The sequence below is a fragment of the Myodes glareolus genome, chromosome 25 (genome assembly GCF_982192425.1).
Source record: "Myodes glareolus chromosome 25, mMyoGla1.1, whole genome shotgun sequence".
Taxonomy (NCBI): domain Eukaryota; kingdom Metazoa; phylum Chordata; class Mammalia; order Rodentia; family Cricetidae; genus Myodes; species Myodes glareolus.
In genome coordinates this window covers 14,894,120-14,914,768 of record NC_142050.1, presented here as the reverse complement: position 1 = coordinate 14,914,768, position 20,649 = coordinate 14,894,120, and the positions used below count along the sequence as shown (strand labels likewise).

General features: G+C 36.6%; 1 protein-coding gene across 3 annotated transcripts in view; it reads left to right on the top strand.

The window, feature by feature from the left end:
• Positions 1-16,578, top strand: part of Tfec (transcription factor EC) — a 61,881-nt gene extending 45,303 nt beyond the window's left edge. For all 3 annotated transcript variants that reach the window (XM_048448985.3, XM_048448983.3, XM_048448984.3), the window contains 5 exons: positions 3,376-3,490; positions 4,665-4,721; positions 8,424-8,499; positions 14,076-14,223; positions 15,106-16,578. In XM_048448985.3, coding sequence (XP_048304942.3) covers positions 3,376-3,490; positions 4,665-4,721; positions 8,424-8,499; positions 14,076-14,223; positions 15,106-15,486 — 777 coding nt within the window. In that variant the 3' untranslated portion in view covers positions 15,487-16,578. The remainder of the gene's footprint in view (positions 1-3,375; positions 3,491-4,664; positions 4,722-8,423; positions 8,500-14,075; positions 14,224-15,105) is intronic.
• Positions 16,579-20,649: the final 4,071 nt, after the last annotated feature.

The following is a 20,649-nucleotide window of genomic DNA, read 5'->3' as shown; positions in this document are numbered from 1 at the left end:
CACCCTCTCCTCTGCTGCCCAGGGAACAATCTGGGGACCTCTCCTTGGGCCTGGGAACCCCTCCAGAATGGGGGGGGCATAAAATCAATACTGTATGCTTAGGAATATTATTATAATGCTCTCATATGTTCATGACCTCAAGGCTGGAACAAAAAAGTATGTATAATTAATTTCATTATATAATCATTTTTTCTCAAAATAGTCACTTTCATTAGATAATTTGCTATTTTGACCTGTGAATACCCTCTAGCCCCCCAGGAAATACTGAGTGCTCTGAAAGGATCTATCACTTACGAAGGCTGGATCCAAATGTGACTAAAATCTAGATATCATCCATCATGGTCACTCACTGCTCATCGTTGAGCAGCTTCTCAGAAATGGTGTTCTTTCTTTACCAGAGAGTCTCATCCTCTCACAAAAGATGTATTCTTGGCCCCTTTAAATGGATTTTAAGATAAATTATTTATTTTTATTTGGTTTGGTAACACTATGTTCATTCACTGTCATGTCAGTGTATTGCCTTATTGAGAAATCAATCTGCCTTTTCTAAACAAGAACGAAAGCGTCTTCACAAAATGCCTATCCATTTGCTTGCCAACACACAAAGACATAGCCCTTGTTACTGAAGTAGCGCATCCCTCTGGCAAAGGTAGATGCACATTAGCTTGTAAGCGCTTTCTCACGGCTATGCATGCATTTCACGTTCACGACTGTTGCACTCGCATAAGTTTGAATGGAAAGAATTCTCCTTAGGTGACCTGAAGTGTGTGGCACACTTTGAAACTCAACAGGCTAATGAGACTCGAAATGTGATTAACCACTTGCATTAAATAGAACAGTACCTACAGCCTGATAGGGTATCAATCATTATGATTTATTGCATACATTAGACTAAAGCTGAGTTCAGGGCATGACATAACCTAGCTAGGGTCAGGCAGGAGTAGATCCATTGTCAGGACCCTGTTCTCTTTCTATGGACTAATGCAGCGAGTACTATCTGAGCAGGTACTGTGGACCCGGGGGTTAGGAGCCTCTCTCTCCATTGTTACAGGACATGGACTAGAGTTCCTTTTCTTCTTTAACATTTCTACAATTTGCCAGTCTACATTGAAATCCATCTGAATTCAAGCTCTTCAGAGGCAAAGTGTCCTTTCCTGGGTTCCTTCCCCTCCACTCCCTGTCTTTTGGTTCAACACGTCCATTATATTTCTCAAAGGCACAGTGGAAATGTACCCCTCAAGTGGAGATGCCTCGACTCATAACCACCAAGTTATTCAAATGCGACCATGGAGAATGTGTATGTTTGAAGCTCTGTTGAGATGAGGCACACCTTGGGGAAATGGTCTGTGATGTGGAACACCTCCTAATTGTATTTGACAGAGAGTCACATACATCATCTTTCTGATTTAGTCAACCTTTGTTTGTTTCTAAAACGAGTAAATTGGAAACGGAGGAGTGCTTAAATACTCCACATCTAAAATCTATAAAATAAAAGCACGTTTTAAAATAATGAGTTTATAGAGTCAAGAATGTAGCTCATGATAAAGCATATATGTATGTAGCATATTTCAGGCCCTGGGTTGGTCCCAAGCAGTGTGAAAATCAATTTAAGTGAATATAAGTAAAGTATAGGCTGGATAAATTAAAGACGAGGCTTTCTAATAAAGTTAACAATGAAGATAGCAGTATATTAAAATATATGCCATAGAGACAAAAGCAGGCTAAAATGTACTTCTTGATAGGAACATAGACTTATTATTAGATCATTTAAACTTCATTTTGTAGTTGATTTTATTTAGAAATACACACTTATTTAATACACTAAAGCAACTTGTTCTCCTGAAAATTAATTTCAGCCTAAGTAATTTCTCATATCGATTGCCAAATTGATTTTCTAAATCTTGAAATAGTAACTCAGATTGAACTGGAATTTCACAATAAGTAGAATGTAGAGTTAATTTCTCTGCAATAATTTTGACATACCTGTGTTTGATTATATATATTTTAAGGGAAAACAATTGATTCCTATTCAGCCTTTGGTTAACTGCCCAGAAATATAACAAAGATATATAAAATAGGAATATTTTAAAAATTTAAATCTTATGTTGTAAGTGTAACTGTTCCCTGAAATACTGGGTATTTACTTAATACTTGAATATTATTTAAATTGAGTCTTTTTGCATGATCAATAAGCACAGTTTGATTAATGAAACAAGATTATTTTGAATTGTATTTAAAGTACCTTAGGTTTCTAAGAAATTGTTCCCAAGAAGAACTTTAAGCTTCGCAGAGCAGACAGTTGGATAGAGCCTATGGTCCATAGAGGCAAACTAGTCTTAGTATGCTCTTGATTACCAGCTGGGGTGTTTATATCAATCTGGAACATTAGTACACAGTGGGAAAAGAATGTCTTCAAGGATTCATAGTTTCCCATCTCATTAACAACCTAAAATCCCTCTTGATGGCCAGATTCTGAAATAACTGACAGCATTCTGAAGCTCCCAAAGATTTTGCCATTTTCCTTGACTTGCAGTCTGCAAGAAACTTCCAGATTTGATAAGTTGTGTATAGCTTTTTCGAAAAGACGTTTTAATAGCACTAAGTTACAGCCATGTCATAATCTAGCTCAGGCCTCTATAGGTTTGTAAATATTCATTAGAATTTTCCTTCATGGATGAACTGGTCTTTTTGTTACAATCTAAATACTATTTTCAGCATGTCTTACCCACATGCATTTCATAATGTATTTGAAAGTAGTCTGTAGCACAAATTCTAATTATTCATAATGAAAACCCGGAGTCAGATATTAGGGGGTGAGATCTGAGAGATCAGAGAAGCAGTGAAGCTAGCCACTAGAAAGACCTTTCACCTCTACCAATGCTCAGACCAAAGGGGCAATCCTGTCCTCAGACTGCATCCTCTGACTGCGTCCTCTGCAACCTCAAACTGCAGACTGCAACTCAGAATGCAACTAAGACTGCATCTGACTCCATCAAACCTCAGACTGCACTGAGCTCTTGTCTCTTCCTGCTTACATTCCTCTCTTTGCCCAGACATATCCCTTCCTGTCTCCACCTCCCTTGTGCTGGAATTAAAGGCCAGTGTCTCCTAAACATTGGGATTAAAGGTGGCCTCTAGTGGCTTAGTTCTGCACTCCAATCTTCAGGCAAGCTTTATTCATTAAAACACAAGCAAAATATCACTACAGTAGTCAATGTATATTTCTATTTTAAATAATTGTTTAAACTAATTGTTTCTATTGTCATGATCACTACAAAGTGACAAACGTAAAATGAGGGATTTAAGGTATAATGCTAAATATGTGTACGTCTACAGTGGCATTAATTAGTTGATCTTTTCTCTTTTTTCTTTAAGTTATCTGGCAGTATTTTGGATGTATACACTGATGAGCAGGGAATTTCTCCAGTTAACGCAAATCTAATGAACGCTTCCTGTCCAAGTATCCTGCCCATGAAAAAAGAAATTGCAGGTAATGCTGATTTTTAAAAAGTTTAGCCTTGTAAAATTTTTATTAGTTGCATATATGTGAATAACATAGTGTCATGTTGAATAGTTTCTCAAAGTATGATCAAAACAGTTAAAAGGGTGATATAAGTGTTGAGAGTAGATCCATCATTTCTTAATATCACTAAACAATAGGTCGATATCTTTCACATTTTAGTTGAATGGATTCAGTATGTTAGGAGCTGCTCATATGCTTCTTTCAAACATTAACAATCTGATTCCATCTTCTTGGCCCAGGGATCCAGGAGAAGTTTAGCCAATTGTTGTGACTTAGAGTCTCTTACGAGTCACTCTGGGAACCATGCAGAGTATAGTCTGTGACATGTGACTGAACTAGACAATACATTCCCAAAGCTGGTACTAGCCCAGGGTGCGAAAATACTGTAAATTGGCAAGTAGTCTTGCTTATTAACTGTGTGCACCTCTCCAGAGGTTCCTATAGAGAGCACAATAGAAGTAGCTTTCAGAGCCACCAAGGACATTTCCTTAGCATTCTGTTGGTATCATAATCCCAACTGATGCTGTTAATGGTGAAGGAACTACCCATGTTATGATGACTATAGAGTCAGAATTATTTTGGACACTTTTCAGAGTTGATGGCCAGCCAGTCCAGCCTGTAGCAAACTGTGTTATTTCCTGAGTGCTAGGATGGTTTTGGCATGCACATCTAAGATATATAACTAGTTCCAATTCCTTTGATGGAGCAATCATAAATATTTTGGACAACACAAGGTTAATTTACAAATCTCAAAATTATGAGGATAACAGTAGACATTAATGAGTTTAGTATTTCCATGCTACATGTCTGTGAAATCCTTTCTTTGTTTATCGGGAAGCTGTTGTATTATATCCATTTACCAGGTGAGGTGCTGAGACCACAAGTCTGATAATTGACCACATGACTATAAAACGAAAAGCTATAAAAACAGATAAGGTTTTTGCTTCTCCAGTTCTTAAAGACTTTGCTATTTTCTTTTACTGAAGCATCTCCTGCCCTGAATTTCTTCATATGGCATCAAGCATATCATTGCAGCAGTCTAGAACAAGCAATCGTCTTTTCCTTCCCCGTGTTTCTGAACATTGCAGGGAAAGGCTTCAGAGCAGAACTGAACTCTGTTTCAACTGTTTCTTTTGTTCAGAAACTGACACCAGAGCTTTGGCGAAAGAGAGGCAGAAAAAGGACAACCACAACCTCAGTGAGTATGTTTTCCTTTTTCTTCAGACAAAATTAATGCAGAGTAAGGTAGTCTTTTGCTGTCGTACCATTGCTGCTTGAAATTGGATTATTGAAATTAATTATCCATGCTTAGCAACTTGAGCCAATTTTAGACATGCAAACCTTGAGAACTTTTGGAAAAGTTTGGCATTTTCATGAAACGAGGCAAGCTGAATAGTCTCTTTACCCTCCCTTCTTGGGCAGGGCCTGCTTGACTGAGATGAGTGCATTTTGTTACATTTGAGCAGTGTTATAACTCACCAGCTCATAGATTTGAAGAAGCAACTGGCTATAAAGTGTACTTCATGCTGTCAGAAACAAGTACACATCCTCATTTTTCAGTATCGACTTGTTCCTCCCTTTTCAATGATACATTAACTGAAAGGCGTGGCTTATCTCGTGATGTTGAGTTCTTCGTGCCTTCTTTAGGTCATTTTGACTCAGATAACCAGTCATAGGACCTGGAGAAATGCAGCTGAGAGAGGGAGATTATCAGCAAGGCTGGGGTTTACAGTGCTCAGTCTTGTCTTAAGAGTTTCAGTATTCCAAGTGACTTCCACTAATTGAATGTGAAGCAGCTTTGTTCTGAGACACAAGTGTCAACAGAGAAAGAGTAGCAACGGAAATGAAAGAGTAAAGCCGCAAGTCAAACCAGCAATTTTCTTGTGTGCAATGGACTGAAATCCATTCTGTATGGGCATGTGAAACCCTTGCCAGTTCTTATTGCAACTGCCACAACAGACTGGTAACAGTTAACTGACGGTGAGCAGAGCTGGCCCTTGCTCCAACTCTTCTGAGCCACCTTTGGGTTCCTTTAGTCCTCAAGGGCATTGCAAACAACTTTGATTTAGAATGTGAGGAAAGGGGGAGCATGAGTGGGCAGAGCTGATGATTGGTTCTATTCATATTCTGAAGAGCCTTAGGTCCCATGGAGTTACTGTCCTTATCTCTCCTTCGGTTCTCTATGTAGGCAGTCCTTTTTTTTTTTTTAAATAGGTCTTTAATGGATAGTATTGTTGGTGTCTGCTATGTGTCTTATCAAAGTGTTATGTAACTGGATTCTCATGCTAAGTCTTTTCATTTTGTGGTAAATCAATGTTAAAAATTTAGTGCTGTGTATTTTATTTATGACAAATATAAAACAGTCAAAGCTACAGAACATGAGAAGTCATTGCAAAATTACAAAGGAGGTTGCCTTTATCAGTAAAAGTTAAAAATCAAATTTGAAAACGCTGAATCTTTATTAAAACCTGGAAAGCCAAGGGTGGATTGCAATTCTCAGGATCTCTGGGTTTGGCCTGGGAATGTTGACGCAAGCCTTTAACATGCAACATAGTTCTTGTGTCTTTCTATTTTATGCTGTCAGTAGCTTTGAACCTGAGTTACCACTCTGCTCCAAACATATGCAACCCTTTGACTACACACAGTTAAAGGTGGGACCTCATTCCCTCAGGAGAGGAGAGTTCAGGTCATAACTTGTCCTGGGCATTGGAAATAAGCCTTGGAGTGAAAGAGGAAACTTCTTGTGAAAGTTAGTGAGAGTGCCATTCAACAGGATTCTCTTGGCCTTGGTCTTCCTTGGTGTCTGTGTGGCCAGAGAATGCAAAAACAGTCTACCGAATGCCAGTTGAATGCAGTGGATTTAGGGACTAGACTGACAGAATATGCCAAAATCATAATGAATAGTGAAATTTTGCAATTTACAAATAACGTGTTAAATAGAATCTAGGAAGAATAAAGTAGTTTTTGAAAGTGTGCACAATGTGGAGTTAGGAGAAATACTTTGAACAAACTTAAAACTAATGTATTTTGAGATAGAATCATGAACTTGCTTCATTGCTGTTGCATGTTTCTTTGGTGATATAGAGATAAAGTATGTGAACACAGAATTGTCATAAAATTCTCTCTGAAAAGCATACATGCCTTTCTCTCAATTTTACTTTTGTTTCTTTATGTAGAAATATTTAGCTGCCCTGTCAGTCATGTGCACAGAAGCAGAATGGTTAGTGAAGAGGCAAGCAAGCTCAGTGATTGTGTGTACTCTGATTTGAATGTGCTGTCCCCGAAGATGAAGCTCACTAATGGTCACTGGCTTTGCAGAGAAGGATGTGTGAAGGCAAATGGTCTATGTTAGTCACTTTCTTCTTCTTCTGCAGCAGATTTTAGTTCTCCAGAAGGCACTATTTAGGTATTTTACAATGTTTTTGAAGTATACTTTTCTTTTTTATGGCCTTTTTTTTTTGCAAAAATTTCCCTGAATACTTTATACGTATAATCTACTGCAAAAATTTCATATAGGGAAGTACAGGAAACTCATTGTATCGCCAACAGTGAATTGTTTCTATAAACACAAAATTGTTATAGATAATGAATTTATAGAAAAATAAACAGCAGGAAATTTGGAAGGGCTTCTATCTACATTTCTCGAATGGCTAACATTGCACATGTAGTAACAGCCTCACCTAATAACATTTCAGAAGTGCATATACTGAGTCTACATAAATCAGAATTCCCTGGTGAGGTAAAAACCTGTTCGACAATCTTACCAGATTTGTCTGATTCAAGCAAGAGTCTGAAAAACCTTATAATTAAGGAAAGAGTACCGGTGAGGTGGCTCAGTGGACGAAGGCACTGCTGCCAAGTCTGACAGCCTGAGTTTGATTCCCATGATCCACACAGTGCAAGGAGAGTTCCTGTCACTACAAGATGTCCTCTGACCTCTACACACACACACACACACACACTAAATAACTGCTAATTAAGAGAAAATCAAACTAGTAGTCTAATTCACATACATTTAGTTAACACCTATGTAGGCCATGCTCTCTGGATATATATATATATGTGTGTGTATATATATATATATATATATATTACTTTTCCTTTATTTTCTTGTTTAGTTTTTCAGAACAGGGTTTTTCTGTGTAGCCTTGTCTGTCTTGGATCTCCATAGACCAGCCTGTCCTTGAACTCATAGCGATATGCCTGTCTCTGCCTCCTAAGTGCTGAGATTAAAGGTGTATGCTTCCATCATCTGGCTTTTTAAAAAGTTTTATTTTTATTTAATTATTTAGATTTATTTTCTCATTATTTTGTGTGTATGAGTGTTTTGCACCACATCTATGCCTGATACCCAAGGAGATGGTGAACTTCCATGTGGGTACTGGGAATCAAACCTGGGTTCTTGGCAATAACAAATGCTTTTACTCACCAAGCCAACTCTCCATCCCAAGAGATGCAGTTATTGTTAACTTATCACATATATTTGCAATATACTAAACATTGAGAAGAGTATATGAGAAGGGTAAAGCATGGTGAATGACCCTGAAAGATTGCACTAATACTCTGCCAGTGTGTGTATGAGTGAGGTATCAACCAAGCAGGATAAGCATATGCATATATATGAATAAATGTATATGATAGTAAGAGTGGATTCAAAAAATAAAAGCATTTTGGGGCAAAATATTTTATCATGTTATTAAGTATACATTCACAATTCTATTATTATAAATTTTCCTGCTGGTATAAGACATATTTGAATTTTTATCTTATTATTTAAAACTGTCCTTTGACTAACTGGGAATATCTTCTTTACTATTTTTTAAAGATTATTAAATTTACAGCTGACCAACAGTGAACTGTGTTTTAATGAGAATAATCAATAATATTTCTTTCTTAATAGTTGAAAGAAGAAGAAGGTATAATATTAATTACCGCATCAAGGAGCTTGGCACTCTTATTCCAAAGTCTAATGATCCGTGAGTTCAAAATCATTTGTGCAATAATGTTGTAGTTTCAGTGTCCCACAAATGGGTGGGTGGGAAAAGGGAGGACAGATCCAATGACCAGGAAACGAAGCATCTTACAGCAAAGATAAGTCTTCTTCTGGTCGCCCTTTGAAATATCTATTTCAGCATCAAGACATTCCCTGGCCTCGTCCTTCTGGTAGTCAAAATAAGTGTGTGAGTTGCCCTCAGTTCACAGTGGCTCTCTGCATACTAACAGTATTGGCAATTTAATGGCAGTGTCGGAAGCTGTTTATGGTAATGACTGAGATATTCAACTTATGATAATAGCATTGCTTCCAACTTAAGAATTATATGAACATTAAAATTAACTTGTCACAATGTCAAATACGTCCAGGCTTTAGAGACAGGCATGCCACAGGAGAACTGTAAAACACTGAGGACTAATGCCAGCCAGATTTTGGTGGCAAACAAAAAGCCAAATATAAAGTGTTTGAGATTGTAAATATCAAGAAACAACTAATCAAAATTTTAATTTTGAAAGCAGAGCATTTGTACAAAAATCGAAGTCATGATCTGTAGCTTGAATGACGATTCAAATATGATCTCCCCAAATACCAACAATTTCTCCATCGAGAAAGGAGAATGTTTGAGAAAGTGATGCTTGGGAGAAATGAAATAGTCTTTCCGTAAACCTAAATGTTATAACTAATCTGGACAATAAAATAACTCATGTTAGAAATGAGTGAGATATTTATCTTCATTAGCACACTGGAAAGCACAGGCTTCAAGGGGAGCGTGGCCGAAGGAGCTAACCCAGCAGAGAGAACTGAAGCGCTCAGACCAAGCTTGCATTCTAGAGATAGTCATTCAAACCTGCTAAAGAACTCTCCTTGTTATCCACCTGAGTCTGGCTGAGAATGGTTGCTGCTCTTCCAGAGCAACTGAGTTCCGTTTCCAGCACCTATGTTGGTCAGCTCATAGCTGCCTGTCACTAACCATCAAGGCATCCAGCATCTTCCGGCACTTGTAGACACTTGGACACACACTGCATTCATTCACACAGACAGACACACAAATAAGCTTATTTATTTCTAGATTTATTTATTTTGTTATAGGTATGAATATAAATACATTTATGAATAAAATACATGCATGTATGAGTATTTCTCCTGTGTGTACATATATGGACCATGTACATGTCTAATGCCACAGAGGACAGTAGGAGGCATTGGAACCCCTGATAATAGAGTTTTAGGCATTTGTCAACTACTATGTGGGTGTCGAGAATTGGCCTTGGGTCCTCTGCAATAACAAGTGCCTTTGAGCCAACTCTCCCCCCCATGTAAAAAATTTAAAAATATAAATCTGTAAACTGTAGTGTCCAATTGCCTTTCCTTTATAATTGTTTTTATAAAAATGTCAGTAAGGTATATGAGAATACATTATAAAGACTGAAGTATTGTAATCTTTAACATATTATAGTTGTTTAGATAAACTAATTCTTTCTAGTTTAACTCATTGTATAGCACATGACAAGCTTTTCCAGCAGATATATCAAGCCTTATGTTTTACGTAGGTTGTAGTGCAGTGATTTAACTCTGCCATTATTGTCCCCAAGTCAGACAAAAACCACATATAAGTGAGTGAGAATGATTACAGTCACAGAAACTATTGACCAAAACTGTCTGTGGCTATTGTTTGTCTCATTCTAGCCTACAATATGCAAAATCTGTTTCCCACAGACTTAGATAAAAGCGAAGATAGTTGAGAAACCTTCACTCTATGCATTCTTAAGTATCTTTTTCTTCATTATGGTCATCAGTCCTCCCGACTCTCATTTTTCATAATGCTATCTGTTGACAAATAACATTAAGATCTTCCGGTGAACATACTGAATGATGAATATATCTATATATCTATATAAGACTTCTAGCATGTCATTCAAACACCTGAGCACTACATTTTGCTTTAGGATGTTTCTTTTCCTGCCTTACTGAGACCTCACCAGTGACTTCAGTATTCTTTGGGGTTCAGCAGTGAGGATGCCAAGGTTGAATCTAGAATCTAGCATCTTGAAAAGGATTTTACTAGAGTAGACGCTGGGTCCAAAGACCCCAGGAACGACTAGTCTATGAAACAATTTGGATTGATTGGTTAAATTTTAAATGCTGATACGGATCCTTTAAAAGCTTCAGGAAAAACACTAGGAAAAGATTGTAAGGGAAATACAGAGAAGACAGGATTCCATTTGAAGAAACGTAAGAAATAGCATTACTAAGTTATGGCAATCATTCAACTAACTAAAAGCTCAATTGGAAAACAACGCACTATCAAGAGACTGTCAGTTTGAATCTGTTACATAGATGATAACCATTAAGATGAGAAATTATTATTAGTTTTTTAGTTCAAGAAAATAGCTGGGTGTGGTAGCTCACATCTTAATTCTACTACTAAAACGGCAGAGGTAGGAGGATTACTGAGACCAAGGCCAATTTTGGCTACATAGTTACTTTTAGTAAATCTCAAGTCACGTGATGAACTTTGTTTCAAGAAACAAACAAACTAACTAAAAGAGGAGGAAGCCACATGTTTACAGAAGATCAGTAAGGCTTAGCAAAGAGACCTGGAACTCACCTAAATGTCTCATGTTCCTGGGCATAGGAATGGTGGAGCTACTCCTGCTGAGGACTTTTCCAGCTCTCTAAATGAAACTCTGGGGAATGAGGCCAGAGCTACTATGAAGACGCCGAACTCAATGGCATTGTCATTTTTATATATCAAAACATTCAAACAACTTTATTTCTTTGCAGATCAAAATCATGGAGTTAAAAGAGAAAATTATACAGACAAACTAGGGCTGAGAAAAATAATTTGAGAAAAAATACAAATCAGAGTTGTCCTGGTGTTTTCTGCAATTCTTGGTTATAAAATTCTGATGCTTGGGACTAGATAGATGACTCAGAGGAAGAGGGCATTGAGCAATTTCTTCCAGAGGTCCTGAGCAATTCCCAGCAACCACGTGGTGGCTCATAGCCATCTATAGTGAGATCTGGCGCCCTCTTCTGGCTTGCAGGCATACATGGATGCTGAATGGTGTATGCATAATAAATAAATTAAATCTTTAAAATTCTGCTGTTTTAAAGTGGATGTCACACACAAGGTGACAGCTGATACGCATTTTCTGCAGCTTTACCTGAGGGAAATCTTACGCTAATTTACACCTCAGGCCTTATTGTCTTGACCCTACCTTCAGGTTTTTAGGTCTTCTCCCAAAAATATTAAGGTCTGCAAGGATAATTGCCTTATGGAAAATAAAATGACAATGTCTCCCTTCTTTGTTTAGCCCTGCCTTTACATTCTTCATTTCTATGATAACATTCTACAATATTTGAGATTATCTTATAAGAGAGAACCATATATTCCCATGTACATGAATATATATATATATGAACATTTTTAAGCATTCAAAGAGTAAAGCCTTATCTACTCAAATATTAACAGATGCAGCAACAACTGTTTGACTCTAGGAACTGTCAAATGACATCAGTTACAATCAAAAGAGTACTGGGTTCTCCCTCTCTATTTTGTAGATTTATTTTAGATTTTGTAGATTTATTTTAGATTTAAATCTGCTTTTGTGTTTAGATTTGACTGTAATTGTACTTTGCTTTTGATTTTTCCATTATGTTTGGAAATTTTATGCATGTATACAAAGAAATTTGAACATATCCCTCACTTCTTTCTCCAACACTTCCATATCTCCCAAAAACACACCTTCCAACTTTATGTCAAATATACATGTACATACATACATTTATATATTATAGATATACATTTTATTTATCCAACTAGATCCACTTACTGTTGATCATATGTGCATGGGTGTGGGCCACGTCCTTTGCTTCTTATTCTTCCTCTTTCATATGCCCTTCCCCCTAGGGGGAAAATGAAACAAAAATAAGGTTCCATAGAGTTCCTGCTACTACTTAAGAGTTCCGATTCAGGAGAACACAGTATTTCTCAGTTACGGTTACCTCTTAGTTCAACAACAGAAACGACTTGTCTTTCCATAGTTACCATGAGATAAATCCCTGGGAATAGGATTGCTCTTAGCAGTCATGGTGGCCCTAGAAAACTGAGTAGGTAACATTTAAAATGAGCAAACCTGGAGGTGGTTTGGTACATTTCAGTAGATGGTTGGCCATTCAAATGTCTTTAACCCTTCCTGCAGCATGGATGAAGATGTATCTTTCCTTCATTTGTTGCTGCTAATGACAGGGCCACTCAACCTGTTTCCATGAGTAATGTTCAAATAGCTGTTTCACAGACTTTATATTCCTACACCTGACCCGTAATGAGTAATTTATTAACTTTATTCTAGCTTATCAAAATTATACAAACTAGGACTAATTTCAATATAATACTTAGACAAAGTAAAACAAAAACAACTGTTGGAAAATGTTTATTTTTGTTTTAAGTGTGTAAATAATTTTCAGAATGAGGGGCAATACTCAGCGAGTAGTACTTGATATTCACACGCAAGGATCTGAGTATAGATCCCAGAACCCACATGAAAATTTGGCTTGGATGTGCTTGCCTGTAATCTGTCTGCTGGAAATTGGAGACAGGAGGGTCTCAGAGCTTGCTTGGCCAGTCAGTCAATCGGAGTCAGTGAACTTCAGGTTCAGTCACCATCATTTTCTAAGCACTTTAATTAACATTTGATAATTAGTTTGCTCTTGTTACTAATGCTATTAATAGTTCTCATGCAGCATTACATCCATAATGTTTTCAGAAATTAAGATTGCTATTAGACTCTTCTATACTTCTATATTATTATTTTTCCTTTGTTAAACCAATCTTCATATTTCTCTATGAAAAAACTTAAAAGATATTTGAGAAATGATTGATTCTATTAATTATCTTAAATGTGTAAAAATATTCAAATAGTTAAAAATGGTGCTCTGAGTCCAACCTTAAAAATAACGATGTTATTGTGTGTGCAGAAAAATTGATTAAATGGTTTCAGGAAGCTTGCTCTGTTGCATAAAGCAATGTTGCCCAACTCTGCTGTGTTTCACAACCACTCAGGATCACCATTCAGGGAAGAATGTCCTTTTTTCTTTCTTAGAAACAAAAGCAACCATATTAGGAAATAAGTTAAAAGATTGGTACATTTGAAATGATCTTAAAAAATTTAGGCTTAAGTCGTCAGTAATGTACATTTGCTAGTTCATTAATGCAGAAATACTGCACATAGATTTTAATCTTAGAGTTAATAATAAAAGCAATTTTCACTAAAAATATAAAAACTGTAATGGTAGAATCATGATATTGCATTTAGCTCTCCCACAAAAAGTCACTTTATTACTTTCTTTTGACACTTATTTTCATTCTGGGATTAATTTTACTATATAAGGGCTTCTTAACTATTCTATTAAAATTTCTATTCAGAAGCAATAATATCTAAGAGTGAATAATAGTCATGTAAATCATTATTTCATATTAATGTAAAAGATTTTGTAAGTTCTTATGAATTCTGCTGACATGCACAATTGTGAAAAGGTTATCTCCCTCTTCTGCAGTGATCTGCGCTGGAACAAAGGAACCATTCTGAAGGCATCAGTGGAGTACATCAAGTGGCTGCAGAAAGAACAACAGAGGGCCCGGGAGTTAGAGCACAGACAGAAGACATTAGAACAGGCTAACCAGCAGCTTGTGCTCCGGATTCAGGTTGTCATGAGATGGTTGCCGTGAGCTGCACAGCGAACATATAACTAGCTCGTCACTGCTTTTCTTCACTGGGTTCCCTTATACGCTTGCTTAGTAACAACCTTTCCCCCCTTTGGAAAAATAATTTACTGCCTTTTAAAGCTTCCGAATTGGGTTGTTTCCATTAGGTTTTAATTGGAGATCAAAGATCAAAATGACTGAAATAGACATGGAATGGGTGAGAACCAATTACCAAATGCAGAAAATGATGCTCGTTTGCTACACACACGATATTATGTCACACATTGGAAAACAGAAACAGAACAACCAAGAGAAGTATTTACTTCTCTAAGATGATTTTGGACACTAAATTTCTCCCTCCTCTTTACTTTCTTTAGTGACATTGTTATGGATTTCATTGCCTTAAGCCATATTTTACCAGTTTACATTTTACCTTTTATCTATTCATGTGTAACAAAATATTAAAAAATGGGCTTTATAATTGTATCTCTTTTTAATGCAGACAGGCACATGGTCAAGCCATACACTTACCCTGTTTTAGTGAAATGCTCTTGAGTTATAGTAGGAGATTAAGCAGGAGGAATAAATGGAAGACTTTTCACAATTTGTGTAGTGCACTATATAGCCCGAGCCACTATGATACCATCACATATCATGTGGTTTACAGACACTGTGAGGACTTTTTTCTTTAATTTAAGTAATTTTAGGTATTGCAAATACACCAGATTTCTTTATTTGCAAAATGTGTTTGTAGTTTGCCAACCTCTTCATTTTGTTCATTAGCTATTTTTTTTTGTTTTCTTTCCAGTTTGATTTCAATAATCATGTCAACTTTTCCACCGCATTATTTGACAATTTATAACTTTTTATTGGAAATTGCAGGAACTGGAGATACAAGCACGGGCTCACGGTCTGCCAATGCTGACTTCACGCGGCCCGGCTGATCTCAGTCCCCACCTCACCAAACAGCAGATCCATCCTGAGAAGAACTCAGTTCTGGGCTGCTGCCAACAACTGACTCCGTCTCAGGGGACAAGCCCGGAGTTCTGCGAGCAAGCTGTGGCCTTCTCTGACCCTTTGTCCCACTTCACAGATTTATCGTTTAGTGCCGCTTTGAAAGAGGAGCAAAGATTGGACGGCATGCTACTAAGTGATACAATGTGCCCCTTTGGAACAGACCCTCTCCTCTCTGCCACTTCCCCCGCAGTTTCCAAAGCGAGCAGTCGAAGCAGCTTCTGCTCCGAGGATGGTGATGAACTATAAGCCACAAACAGGCTCCCGCCATCAACCAGGAAGAAACTCCATGTTGGTGCTATGCAATCATGATCTGCGTTTCCCATATAATTCTCTCTTAATTCTCTGAAAGGAATTATGTTGCCCTTGGAGAGAAAATGACTAGAAGCAATGGGCAAGTCCGAGGGAAGAAAAAACATGGTGTTAAAGAATTTTTGAAGAGCACAGTCCCGTTTCCTCCTTTGTCTACAGAGTCCAGATTTCTTTAAATTTGATTTTCCTGGAAAGTCGTTTACTTAATAATGACTCTAGAGTGATACCTGCAGAGCAATGACATGATATTATTGGAACTATAGTCCTTAAAGAGACTGCAATATACCACTCTCCGCTCACTTCCATATTCTGTGTCACCTCCTATAGCATCTTTTTTTTTTTTTAAAGAATCAAGACTAACAAATTAGGTGATAATTTCCTTTCCATTGTCTGATGGACATACTATGTATGGTTGGACTCTTATCGGGAAATTTACAATAAAATGAATATTTTTTCACTTATACTTGAAACTCACTCTGTAATAACATGAGAATTTTTCAAAATAAAACAAAAACATTTCTAAAAATGTTATTTTCTAAAATTAAATCCTGACTTTTGAAAATCAGTTCAATGATCCTAATTCTGAACATCTTCTTGCACATTTATGTAGCTATCCCTCTTTAGATAAGAACCACGGTGAGGGCTTTGCTCCAGAACACGGCCCTCAGTCACCCGTTTTACACAAATGCACACGTACATAGTGTAAGAAGGGCATATGATCTTATTTTGCTTCATTCATCTGATTATCTGAATGATGTCATAAACTATATACCAACTTTTCCTTTGCTCTTCAAAAGATATACGATAATCAATTTTAGTAACTAAAGTATAAAATCTCTCCATACTAGAAACATCTGTTTGGATTAAAATTTGTTTTCATGTCCATCGTGAGATATAGCTATCTTATTCATAAGGGTTTTCTCAAACATTGACTACATATTGATTGTTAGACTGCCAATTCTGTTATCTGAAATTACTTTTTATTTTATTCAAATGTGAGTGGAAGATAAAGTTCTTTTTCCCTTGAAACTTAGAGTGCCCTATGGTCTTCCTTTCTGTTACAAGTTAGTACAATGCAAGTATTTGCATGTGCAGTACTTCATCCGTGCTTTTATGCTTGAACTTGTCTAAACTTTGGGAATTTATCAACACATATATTGCTATATCTGCCATATGACTGTATCTTAATGAATGATCATGAATGAATCAGTGTTGGTGGGGGAAGAGTCAGAACTTTGCTGGGCCCTGAGAAAATGTAGAGCAGACGAGAAGTACATGATCTAATTCTTGAGGAGACACTTAACAAGACAACATGAAAACAAAACCAAAGGATAGAGAACGTGCAGAACTGAAATCTAAGCATAACTTGTGAAATAAAAGAATTCAGAGAAAGCAAAGATGGTTGTGAAGTTGAGGGGGAAATGCAGCATGTAAAATTCACAGAACAGGTACAAGGGGAATTAATAGAGGGGACCACTATTAATCAAATGATTAAAGAAAATAAGTGAGCAAATATCTTCAGGAGACGTTTGGTTGACAGATCTGTATACATTTCTTCAGGAGGTGTGAGAAACTGATGTTACATTTAGTTGTAAAGACAAATACATCTTGGATGCCATAATAAACTAGAGTTTATATTTGTTACTAGAATAGGAATTTAGATAACAAAATGTATAATTCTTGGTTGAGCTGTGATATCTGAAATATTCAAGTGTTCAGTATTTTGTATACAATATGTCACCAAAAACTTTTAAGTCCTTATGCTAAAGAAAAGTGATGAAATGCTATCTCCTTCTGGAAGTTGATAGTCTCTTGCTTACCATATATCATCTCTGATTTGGGAGTATTAAAATAATTTAATTGTCAGATTTGTAAAAATAATTCATAATTTCTAGGAATAACCATTAAAGTCAGATTGATTGATTCAATCTAAAATATGTTATTTGAAAACAGATTTTTCTCAATATTTTTCCAGAGGGCATTTAACACTTTTAATAATAATGACAAAAGTTTCCCTCAGGGGTGATAATTTGATCTGACTTTGCAAATCATAGGGAAATGAATGTTTTGTAGCCCATGGGAACCACTCTATTCTAGCTAGAAGATTATTCCCTTTGAGACTCCACTGTCCTCTTTTGCGATATTCTAAGACCTTCTCAGGTGATGCTGTTAATACGACACCATTCTCCATTCTCCTGAAGTAATACTGCTTGTCCATGAAACTGAGATCTCATGGTATTGAGTAAGATAAGTACTTGGCACAGATTGATAATTCTGGAGAGGAGGCTAATAAATTTAATGTTACGTTCGGAATGTGTAATTTCAGAAAATTAAAAATTGGATAAAGATGTTTTAAGGCAGAGTAGAATGGAATTATGCCCCCTGTGTACAAAATAATTTAAAATATTTAGACAGTATTTTTTTTAACTTCAGGGCATAGGTGCCTTAAGAACTTAGCAACAGCTGCCTATTCTTTTCCTAGGAAAATACAGAACTATGTATTGACAATACTTTTCCCACATCATAAATTTTAAAGCTCCCCACACTGTATCCATGGACACCAAAGGAAAAGTTTCTGCATCACATCTGTAACCCACACACAGCTACTTAACTGTGTCTCTACTGGAACATGTGAATAGCAGTCAATACCTCATATAGTGGAGGAAGTATTTTTCACCACCAATATCCCAAATCTAATAGCGCTGAAGTTGCATAGGAAAGTAAAGCACACCAAACGTTAAATTATTTGTCAGAAGTTTTCTATTCACGAAGTAGTCAACATTCAAACAACAATCCTTACTCAAAAAATTGTTTCTCTTTTGTGTTGTACATTTAAAATTACGTTTTCTGTGAATATTGTATTTCGTATGCGTCTTACAATGAAGTTTGGCATGACACAGAAATATCAAGTTTAAAAATATAACCTGAAAAAATAGCTTATTTAAGCATCTAGGAATCTTAGGAAAAAAAACTCATGAAAACAGAAGAATAAAAGAATATTGTTGCAGACTTTACTTAACAGAGACAGGAGAACTATTTGTCAAAGCATTCTACCACAGAAGACTGATTACCAAATCACTATTAATAAACAATTTGCTAATCATGCAAAGAATTAATATACAATTTCAATGATAACTTTAGTAAAAATCAAGATAATGTCCCAACCAATCTCTTTTCCCATTTATTATAAATTGTTGGATTCCTTCGTGTGGATTTGCATTAATCAGCCTTTTCCATTTTCCAATTCTCTGGCAATAATAAGACCCCCAATGATTAGATGTAATGTGTAGTATTCATTTTCTTTAATACTTGTTCCCTGGAAGACTTCCTGTATCAGTTGGAGAACACTTGTCTAGGACAAACTCCCTCAGTTGAGGGCCTTATCAGTGACCCTGCCTTTATCTGTAAAGGTAAAAATAATTCCTCTGAAAAATAAATAGCAAGATGACCTGAAGACACCAGGAATAGCCTTCCTCTTCATTTTCAGTCTCATTTCTTCATGCTCATATGTGGCTGTACTTAAAATGCTTCCTAGGGATTTCCTTAAAAAATACACATAACAAATTTCTTGTTTCTTTGTGCCCATTTGCCACAAGCTTAGAAAAAATTACATTTCATAAAAGAAAAATTGTTTGTTTTTCTTTTAATTTAATATCGTTAGTGGCATTATAAAAATACCCCCTTTTCTTGTACTGTTACAAGGGCTTTAAAAGTCTAAGTAAATGGATGTCATAACAGAACATTCTAATTTTTAGTTGGACATGTATTATTGATTGTAAGGCCAATACACAGAGCATTGTAAGTCTCAAAAAGAATTTGAGTGCATTGGACTTTTCTACAAAATCTTTATGCTGATATTTTCTTTTCTCATAACATCTAAGATGTTCATGAAAGCTCAAATTCATTAGTCATATTGCTGTTATATCTGCATTAGGTCAATCTGGGTTTAGTGAAAGCAACTGAGACTTGATTTTACTTCAGTATAGATGAGAAAAGATTCTGTAGATGCCATAAAGGCATCAGCACTGACTTCATAGGCAATGGGAGAAATCTCTGTTTGGATAACTTCCAGGAATTCAGGTTGATACAACTGTATAACGAGACAAGTGCCTATGAAGTCAGTGCTAATGCTGTGAAAAACTTCTTATCATTATTCATTGCTACCTATTTTATTATTTGTGTGGTTTTTAATTTGAACAGAGACCCACATTGGAGCACTGGACTGAGCCCCCAAGGTCTAAATGGGGAGCAGAAGGAGGGAGAACATGAAAAAGAAAGGCAGGACCGTGAGGAGTGCATTCACCCACTGATACAAGGGGACTGATCTAATGAGAGTTCACCAAGGCCAGTTCGACTGGGACTGAATGAGCACGTGATCCAACCAGATTCTCTGAATGTGGCCAGATTCTCTGAATGTGGCTGGCACGGGGTCTTTCTGAAAAGCCATTGACAATGACACGGAGACTTGTTTCCTCTGCATATACTAGATTTTTGGGATCCAGTCTGTTTGGATGCTCACCTTCCTGGACCTGGAGGAAGTGGGGAGGAACTTGAACTTCCCACAGGGCAGGAAACCCTGACTGCTCTTAGGGATGGAAAGGGAGGAGGAGAGGGAGTGGGGGGAGTGGGAAGGTGTTGGAAGGAGGGACGGAAATGGAAACTTTTATAAATTATTAAACTTTTATAAATTAAAAAAAGAAAATAAGGAAACTAATTTTTTACATTGAGAGGTTAAAAACCCACAAGAAGCTACCCTTCCTCTGGACCTAGTGCTATACCCTTGTAATAAGAACACTTGGGAAGCTGCAACAGGTAAAGAGTGAGTTCAAAAACCAAGAAGGCTATGGGACCACCAGTTCAAAACTAGCCGACGTAGGCAACTCTTGATTTGCTGGTGGTGGCATTTGGTTTTGTTTAAACCTTCTTCACAGTTTCTGTGTCACGTGTTCTTTTGTTTACTATGAGTTTCATTTAGAATGTAAGTGTATGAGAAATGATCAGAAATGAGTTGATATAAAAACAGTCCTTCCTAAAATTTATCTAATCTGGGAATAAAATGCCCTTGTGTGCATTCTATACATAAAGAGGAAGTTTTTAACC